This window comes from Seriola lalandi, unplaced genomic scaffold, assembly GCF_002814215.2.
Source record: "Seriola lalandi dorsalis isolate HSWRI2012SDOR001 ecotype SW California unplaced genomic scaffold, Sedor1 jcf7180002054883, whole genome shotgun sequence".
Classification (NCBI taxonomy): Eukaryota; Metazoa; Chordata; class Actinopteri; order Carangiformes; family Carangidae; genus Seriola; species Seriola lalandi.
In genome coordinates this window covers 153,811-163,655 of record NW_019525658.1, presented here as the reverse complement: position 1 = coordinate 163,655, position 9,845 = coordinate 153,811, and the positions used below count along the sequence as shown (strand labels likewise).

The window sequence follows — 9,845 nt, the reverse complement described above, 5'->3', positions numbered from 1 at the left end:
GCACTCTAGCCAACTGACGCTTTCACTCTAACTTTGAAGAAAAAGTGATTTCCACTCCTCCTTTGAGTGCTCACAGTTTGAAAAGTTTACATGTTATGTAAAAACAGTTGTGTTTTGGAGAGAGCAGAAGTTTTCCTCCGTTTTATAGTTTGAATCACATTTCATTTCGTGCAGGTATGAGAGAGCTGGGTGACCCTGAAAAAAGGTGAAATTTTGTAGAAAAAAGGGGAAATTTTGTAGAAAGAAGGGGAAATTTTGTGGGTTTTTAAAGAAAATTCCAATGCATTTCTAATGCATTATTTATTCCCAGTATTTTGGGAATAACTTTGTGAAAAATTGGAATTTTAACACAAGTCATAGCACCTCTTTCGGGATCAAGACACACGTTTTGATGTATATATTACCGGGGTTTTCTCAAAGCTCCTCTCAGCTATTCTAGCTGTAGAGGAGTGCCTCGGAGCTGAGCACCCGTGGCACTAATAATAATCTTGCAAAAAACAATAGGTTCCTTGTATCTCCGGCCCTGGCACACTCGATGCTCGGGCCCTAATCTGAGGCTTTATAATCCTTAATACTCATAAAAACAGTGACTTTATTGCCTTTCATCTCAACAATACAAACAAACCCATTCAACATATGTATGTGAGTCATACAGTGGACTGACTGACTGTGGACCTTTTGTCTCTGCAGTGACAAACATGTGGAACAATGAATGACAGGGAGACACCTCCAGCTGAGTGTGGTGCAGATGGGAGGATGCACATCCAGAGGAAGAACCTTCAGTCCATATCTGTTCATCTGAGCAAGACCTTCACTCTGCTTCCAACGATGTGTCTTTTCATATTATGTTATTTAACTTTATTTTATGTCTTTTCATGTTTTGTCATGTCATTTTATGTGTCGAGTGTCTTTGTATCATGATATTTTATTTCATCTCATTCTGTGTTGTGTACTTCTGTGTGATGTCATGTCTTTGTATGTCTTAGTTGTCCCTGTACCAGTGTCATTCTGTGTTGTGTTGTGTCATTTTATTTTGTGTTGTCTTTTCATCAAAATGATTGTTATCAAGTCTGTGTTGAGTTGTGTCATGTGATTTCCTGTTGTTTGGTGGTCTCCAATGCTGTAACTGTATCTGTACGTCATTCCTAGTTGTAGTGATAAATACACCATATCTCATTATATAATGTAGGCCTGGGCCAATATTCAAGAACATCAAATGCTAAATATTTTCCGCTAAAATAAATAAATGTATCTATCTAAATTTATATTTATATATCTTATACCTGGATTTTGTTTTTTTGCTTCTTTATACCTGAAACATGAAATACAACTAATATAACTAAGAAATTTTGAATGTGCCTGCTGCTTGGCGCGTGTATTTCACTTATCGCATTTCAGTCTGTACAAAGGATGTTACTTTCAGTTTCACATGTTGTAGACTTATCCTGACACTGACCTCAGTCACTGCAGGTGACCCTCAAAAAGCCATTTGAAGCTGTCACGCCTGGCCAAAATAACTTCACACTGATGGTTTCAAACCCAAATTTGTCCCCACAGCCATAACAAGACACGTATACACACATGTACATTCCCTAACAGAAGTTGATCTGCAATAAAGCTATACCACTGTATCCCCATATAGAGGATATACATAGAATATATATATAGAAGATCGAACTTTTATTATCTACCTTACCTCTTACCTTTTTTGAGACTCTTTTTTTGAAAGTGTCTGTGCTTCTATGTTTGGCAGTATAAATTGCATAAGGTTCTGTACAACAGAGCCAATAATTCCCTCTTACCATGTTGAGATGTTTATTTTGAAGGTTAATCCAAATCGTGGCGTGTGTGTGTGTGTGTGTGTGTAGTGGTAGAGCTGCCCAACAGAACCTCCAGTAAGTTCTTTTTACCTGGTTGAGACTTTTAATTTGAAGGTGAATATCAAAAAAGTCAGATGGTGTTTGTATGTGTCTGTCAATGTGTGTGTGCATTGTTGTGTGTGACAGTAGAGCTGTCTACCAAACAGCTTCCAAAAATCTTGTGTTGCAAACACTTATACATCCATATGGTGGTGATGGAGTTTGTGTGTCTTTCAATGTATGTGTGTGTGTGGTGTTGGGAACTGCATAAGCTTAACCTTCAAACTGCCTGTTGAAGTTGTCAGGACTGGCCAAAATGACCTCACAATAATGTTTTTTAACAAAAATTGTCCTCACAATTATAGAAAAGCAAAGAAGCACACATCAACACACAAGTACACGCAAATACACTGTGTTGATTTACCTTAGAGTATCTCTCATACCTGAGGAGGCAAAGAATTAATGAGTCTAATTGGCCAATCAGAATCAGCTTTGCCCATTTCTGCCCAGTAACACCTGCTGAGTAGCACCTGCTGAGACACTGGTTGCCACTGGCGACTGTGGAGGGAAACATGCACACACAATTTCCTCTGTCTCCCTTGGCCGGCAACAGCTTTTAAGATGAAACTTGTGTATGAAAATGGTATATCGAAGGGAAATCTACAAGTCCTATTGAAAAGATCACCTCACCGCAATGCTTAAATGGTTGAAAAAGCAGTTGATATTAATTGCAGTACAGTGCTTTGAAAAATTAGATGCCAAAATGAGGATTTTTTATAGGGTAAATATACAAAGGTCGGAGATGGTTTGTGTTTTTGTCAATATACAGTATGTGTGTCAATGTATATGTATTTCTCCCTGGATACTGCGTTAGTATTGTGTGTGTGTGTGCGTGCGTGGGTGTGTGTGTGTGTCTGTGGCTGTGTTTATAAACATCACAGAGATCAAAGAGTTTCCTAACAAGCCATGTCGAACAGCTGTGTCTAGCTGGAAGACAGAGCTGACACAGCTGACTAAGATTTTGGCTCAGCAAGCATCTCAAACAAGTGATATTTTTGAAAAGACCACTAACTCCTATCAGAACTATGAGTGGACCATGAGCGGCACAAGACCTTTTGTGGGTTTGGTGTTTCTAGAACCAAAAATGTGGACACAGAAGCGAGTTACAAAAAAGGGTCACTTCTGCTTTTCTCTGGAAATCAGCTCCTGCATTTGTATTGCAGTCAATGGGAGAGGTGGAGGGTGCTCCCATCACTTCCTCAAAAACCATAAAAGATATCAGAATGAGACCAAAACTGGTCGTACATGACAAAAAAGTCTCTACATTTGTGATTTAAAAAATTGTCAGTGAAGGTTGGAAATTATGGTATTCAAAAGAGTTTTCTAACTTTTTTTGAGGGATGGCAGTGCACAGTTAGCTCCGGTTAGCGAGAGGAGCTGTGCCTGAAGAAAGCAGACATCGCTGAAGATGTAATAAACATCACAATCCTCTACACTGAAGTTACAACAACACCACATGAGCGAGTGAGAGAGAGGGAGAGAGAGAGAAGTTAGTGCTAACTGCTAAGCTAAAGTATCTAGCAGATCTGAACAGCATGTAAACAACTGCTGAGTTAGTGAAAGTCATTAAAAGCAGCTGTAGCAGAACTAGTGTAAGTTTAAATGTACAGTACAAACTCTACCATTAACAGAATCTGACTGGAGATAGGACACCACACTGACGTCAGCACGTCAACATGTGAACAGCATCACTACTATTAGTAGAAAAACACTAATAGTCTTACTATCGCATTCACAAGAATGAGACAGATGGACAAACAAACTGCTGCAGCGAACTTGCTGCTCCCTCCAGCAGAGGCCCACCAGTTGCAGGATGATGCCTCAGAGCAGAGGGGGAGGAGATGCGGGGACGTTACTGATGAGCAGTTTAAAGAGAGGACTGGAGAGTAGATCAAAACCAACATCGAGGACCAAGACTAGAACCAGATCTGTGATGATCCCAGAGGGAGGAGGTCTGACTGTGGGTCACCACAGAGATCAAGACAGTAAAACAGCAGGTGAATGTTTGACATGGACGCCATCACCGCCACTAGCACCACTACCACACATTTAATCTGATAAACATGCATCCTTTGGTCAATGTTCAAAAGCTGTTGTTTTATCAAATTCTGAGAAATTAAATCAAGCAAAGATTTTTTGTAGGTTTGAAGTTTGCAGGAGCAGCTATGTGACTCAAACTAGTCATTTCATTTCATCGCCAATTGACATGAAAGTTTGTGTGTTTTCTTTCCCTCTGTTGTTTGGACTGAGGGCAGAGTGTTTTTTCTGCAGTTTGAACAATTGCCTTGTGGAAATCCTCTGGTGATAGGCAGACTCAGTGGTCGCAGTGGACTAAGTGGTCGCAGTGGTTCAGGTCCGTCAGCTGGTCCCAGCTGTGGTGTTTGTCTGTAAATGATATCTGCAGCCTGGATGTGACTGAAGCTGTGACTCATCTCCTCACAGAAACTCCCACAACCCCCTTCGACAATGAGAGACGCACTCACGGACAGCCCGGCCCCGCTAAGGTTTCACAACTGCATCTGTATCTGCCTTCATCGTCAGTCTGTGAGGAGGAGGAGGAGGACTCTTAGGCAGAGGAGATGAAATAGGGTTCTTCGCAGTGGTGTGTTCAGGGCGTGGTCGCTGAGTCATGGAGAGCAGACATCTGCACCACACTCATGAACTGTTCCTCGGATAATTTCTTTCACATCACATCTGTGGTTTTCAGAAAGTGGAGCAGAGCTGCAGAACAGCTCTCAGGAGTGATGTCAGTTGGAGGGTGGGGAGACGAAAAAATATTTTCCCAAGCAATTAGAGGAACTACACACAGGCATGGCCACGGCGTTTACATGGATCTGTTATATCCATGGAATCAGTCCATGCAACAAAAACAGGAGAGGATGAAGTTACAGGATGTTCTGTGAAACATCAGTGGATGAGGACACAGCCATGATGGAAGAGGGTCAACCCTGTAGTATAATGTTTGGCTTCATATATAACAATTCCTTTAGACATTAGATCATTATGCTGATTATACTGGGTCCAACTTAACAGAGAAGAAAGACAGAAACCCAGGAGTATATAGCTTCTGACATAAAACCCAAGACTAGATGGCTGTAATCACTGACAAAGGTGCTGCAACTAAGTCTTGAGTGAAGTGTCTGAATACTTATGTCAATGTTATATTTCAATTTTCCCTTTTTAATAAATTTGAAAAAACTTCTAAAATCCTGTTTTCTCTTTTTCCTATTACTGAGACCGAAATGATTTCTACATAAAACTGCAACAGCACACTGAAAAAAGTGAAGGGGTCTGAATACTTTCTGAATGCTCTGTATATGAACACCCACAAACACCCCCACATACATACATATATACATACATACATACATACATACACACCCCACTGTACATGCACAAAACTCAAAGTTCATTTAAAAGGAATCATTTAAGACTTTAAGACTCTCCTCTTTGTTATAATACTTATAATACGTTGTGGGATGGCCCTTTGTTGAATATGCTTTGTTGTTATTTTTATTTAGTTTATTTAGTCGAGCCTACTTATAAATGTATAGATCTGATACAAAAGTTGGTTCAAGGTTGTATAATTGAATTGGCTTGATTACTTTTCTGCAACTGAGCCCATGATGCTCTTCACCTGCTTTTTATCTTCACGGATGGAGATGGATTTCTATCTCAATGTACTCTTCATCATTTTGCCCCCTGGCAATGTCTTTTTTGTTATGTTGTGTGTGTTGACCTCTTCTTTTTTACCCTTCTCCCTTTATGGCATTGATGAAAATATTTTTCAGACTACATCTTTACCCCTCCCCTTAATCCATAATTTAATCATGCCTGTTATACCCCCAGTAGTAACTAGATGGTGTGGAACAATGTTAACTTAATTTCATGGAATGTAAATGGGATAAATAATAAGGTGAAAAGGTATAAAATTTTGATGCATCTGAAGTCTCTCGGTTGTGATATTGCAATGATTTGAATTGACATTTGAATGCGGTAGAATCCCTTAGATTGAAACAAAGATGGGTGGGACAGGTTTTCTTCTCACCTGGTACAAGGAAATGCAAAGGGCATGTGCATTCTTATTGCTAAAAGAATTTCCTTTCAATTAAATGAATTGTTTACAGACAAAGAGGGGAGATATTTGATTTTATCAAGAACCTTGCAAAATGTAAAATGTGTACTGGTAAACATATATGCTCCCAATACTGGACAAGTAACCTTTTTAACATCACTCTGTCCATTATTATCAAGGTTTTCAGATTTACTCATGGTCATTGGCAGAGATTTGAATCTAGTGCTGGAGCCAGAAGTAGACAGATCAAATCATCCTCTTCCCTCTGACAGATCCCTCTCTTCTGCCTTTAATGAATTTTCAAGCACTTTGGGACTAGTTGATGTTTGGCGTATGCTAAATACAGTATCTCGGGAATACACTTTTTATTCTAAAGTCCATAATTCTTATTCTAAAATAGATCACTTTATCATCAAATCACATGCTCGAGAATGTCATTAACTGTCAAATTCAGAACATTATCATATCTGATCATGCCCCAGTGGTACTCTCTGTTGTCCTTGCAGACAGAGAAGCAACTAAACGTCATGGAAGTTTAATAATTCTCTTCTTAGAGATGAGGAATTTGTGTCTCTTATTAAGAACAGGATCTCTGAATTTATTACCTTAAATGAATATTCTGTCCCATCTATACAAACAGTGTGGGAAGCATTTAAAGTAACTTGCAGAGTTCAGTCAGTTACTCAACTGCCAAAAAGAAACAAAGAATAGAAAAGAAACACAAACTGCAGATATTGCAAAGATCTGGAATGTAAACATATGGAGAAACCAAAGGATTTGAAAAAATAATTATTTTTAGTAAAGTCTGAACTTCAAACCATTATTCATAAGGAAACTGCATTCGCATTATATAAGTTGCAAAGGAAAACCTTTGAATCAGGTGATAATGCCGGCAGGATGTTTGGATTGAAACAGTTAGAGAATAATCAGATTGTATCATCAATTAGAGGGAATGATGGATCAGTCATCAGGGATACAGAAGGTATAAATGAGGCATTCAAACAATACTATGTGAATATCAATATATTGTGAATATCTTCTTCTTTTTTTAAAAAAAGAAAAAAGAACTAGTAATAGTCATAGCTGATTCAATAAGGATATGGATAAGATGATAATATAAAAATATAAAATGATAATGTCTGACTGATGAGCACATCTACACTAAGTCTTGTTTAACCAGTGATATTTTGTGATTATTATCTTTTATGGCGCAGAGTGAAATCAGTCACAAACACGTAAGGGATTACTTCATGTAAGTGTTGTCTGTTCATTAGTAGACAGAGCTTTTGTCCTTGTAGCTGATAAATACTCTCATAAAGTCATAAAGTCGTCTTCTGCTGCCTGAGAATTTACAGTAAATAAGTGTGAAAATGTTTAGGCCTGAATCTGGGATTACTGATCATTTAGATTTTCTGGAGGAAAATTAATTCAGCTATCCCATAAAATAGCAGCCCTAGTTCTTTGCATGTGTGTACGTCTTTCTATAATTGTGAGGACAATTTTAGTTAAAAACCATTAATGTCAGCTCATTTTGGCCGGTCCTGACACCTTCAAAGGGCTTTTTGAAGGTTAAGCTTAGGCAGTTTCTAACACCACGTACACAGATACATTGACAAACACACAAACAGTCTCCACCTTTGGATATTAACTAAGTGTCTCAACCTGGTAACACAAGCTTTTTGGAGGCTCTATGGTAGACAGCTATACTGCCACACACAACAATACAAACACGTTGACACACACACAAGTGCAGAAGTGCAGTTGCTGCCCAAACTTTCACACAACTGACTGACAACTGGCTAATTAGACTGATTAACTCAGGGCATTTTTTACTATTGTACATTTTGTTCTGTTCTAGCAGGAGAAACCACAGAAGCTTTATTGCAGATTAACTTCTGTTAGGGCATGTACATGTGTGTGTATACAGTGCCTATAAAAAGTATTCACCCCCTTGGATGTTTTCCCCTTTTATTGCTTTTATAAATGGAATCTTGGTCAATATAATTTGGCTTTTTTGACAAGAATGTACTAAAAAAACCTCTTTCATGTCAATGTGAAAACAAATTTCTACAAAGTAATGTCAATTAATTAAAAAATATATAATGTAAAATAGGTGATTGCATGCAGGTCCAGCCAATTGGTGCTAGTAGTCTCAAAATGAGTGAAATGGAGATCACCTGAGTGCAGGGAATGTGTCTCAAGTGATCTTAGTATAAAGACACCTGTGTCTGGAAGGTCCAGTCACTGGTCAATCACATTCCTAGCTACAATTACACCATGAAGACAAAGGAACACTCCAAGCATTCTGAGAAAAGGTTATTGAAAAGTAGTAGTCAAGGAATGGATACAAAAAAATTTCCAAGTCACTGAACATCCCCTGGAGTTCAGTTAAATCCATCATTAAGAAACAGAAGGAATATGGCACATGTTTAAATAGGCCATCCTCAAAAACTGAGTGACCATGCAAGAAGGAGTCTAGTGAGGGAGGCCACCAAGACACCTATGACTACTCTGAAGGAGTTAAAAGCTTCAGCAGCTGATATGGGAGAGACTGCATATAACAACTGTTGCCAAGGGTCTTCACCAGTCAAAGCTTTATGGAAGAGTGGCAAAGAGAAATTCACTGTTGAAGAAAGCTCATATTAAATCTCGACTAGAGTTCGTCCAAAGGCATGTGGGAGATTCCAAGGTTAACTGGAAGAAGGTTCTTAGGTCTGATGAGACAAAAATGAAGCTTTTTGGCCATCAGACTTGACGCTATGTTTGGCAGACACCAAACACTGCAGATCACCACAAACACACCATCCCCGCCGTCAAGCATGTTGGTGGCCACATCATGATGCGGGGATGCTTGTAAGCAGCAGGCCCTGGAAGGCTTGTAAAGGTAGAGGGTAAAATGAATGCAGCAAAATATAGGGAAATCCTGGAGGACAATCTGATTCTGTCTGCAAGAGAACTACAACTTGGGAGACGTTTTATTTTCCAGCAAGACAATGACCTGAAGCATACAGCGCAAGCTAAACAGAAATGGTTTAAAGACAACAAGGTGAATGTTCTGGAGTGGCCGAGTCAAAGCCAAGACCTCAATCCAGTAGAGAATTTGTAGCTGGACTTGACAAAGGCTGTTCACACCTGATACCCATGCAACCTGACTGAGCTTGAGCAGTTTTGCAAGAACTTGCGGTGTCCAGATGTGCAAGCCTCATTGAGACCTATCCACACAGACTCAGTGCTGTGATTGCGGTCAAAGGTGCATTTACTAAATACTGACTTGAAGGGGGTGAATATTTATGCAATCACTTTTTACATTATATATTTTTAATTAGTGCCACGGGTGCTCAGCTCCGAGGCACTCCTCTACAGCTAGAATAGCTGAGAGCAGAGCCTCGGAGCTATTAATATTCTGTTTCGGGTTTATTATTCTTCCGCCAAATTTCAGGACGTAACTCGTCCCGCAGCTTTGAGAAAACCCCGGTAATAAATACATCAAAACGTGCGTCTTGATCCTGAAAGGGGTGCTATGACTTTTGGTGTTAAAATTCCAATTTACCCAAAGTTATTCCCAAAAAACTGGGAATAAATAATGCATTAGAAATGCATTGGAATTTTCTTTAGAAACCCACCTTTTTTCGACAAAATTGCACCTTTTTGCTGAGTCACCCAGCTCTCTCATACCTGCAGGTAGAAATGTGATTCAAACTATAAAACGGAGGAAAACTTCTGCTCTCTCAAAAAGACAGGAACTGTTTTTACATAACATGTAAACTTTTCAAACTGTGAGCACTCAAAGGAGGAGTGCAAATCACTTTTTCTTCAAAGTTAGAGTGAAAGCGTCAGTTGGCTAGAGTGCG

At 39.2% G+C, this 9,845-nt stretch overlaps 1 protein-coding gene across 1 annotated transcript in view; it reads left to right on the top strand.

The window, feature by feature from the left end:
- The window catches only part of LOC147817137 (uncharacterized), a 19,277-nt gene that overhangs the window by 6,857 nt on the left and 2,575 nt on the right, over nt 1-9,845 (top strand). The window contains exons 2-4 of the mRNA XM_087171634.1: nt 691-915; nt 3,691-3,916; nt 4,362-4,476. Of these exons, the coding sequence (XP_087027760.1) occupies nt 709-915; nt 3,691-3,916; nt 4,362-4,476 (548 nt within the window). The 5' untranslated portion in view covers nt 691-708. The remainder of the gene's footprint in view (nt 1-690; nt 916-3,690; nt 3,917-4,361; nt 4,477-9,845) is intronic.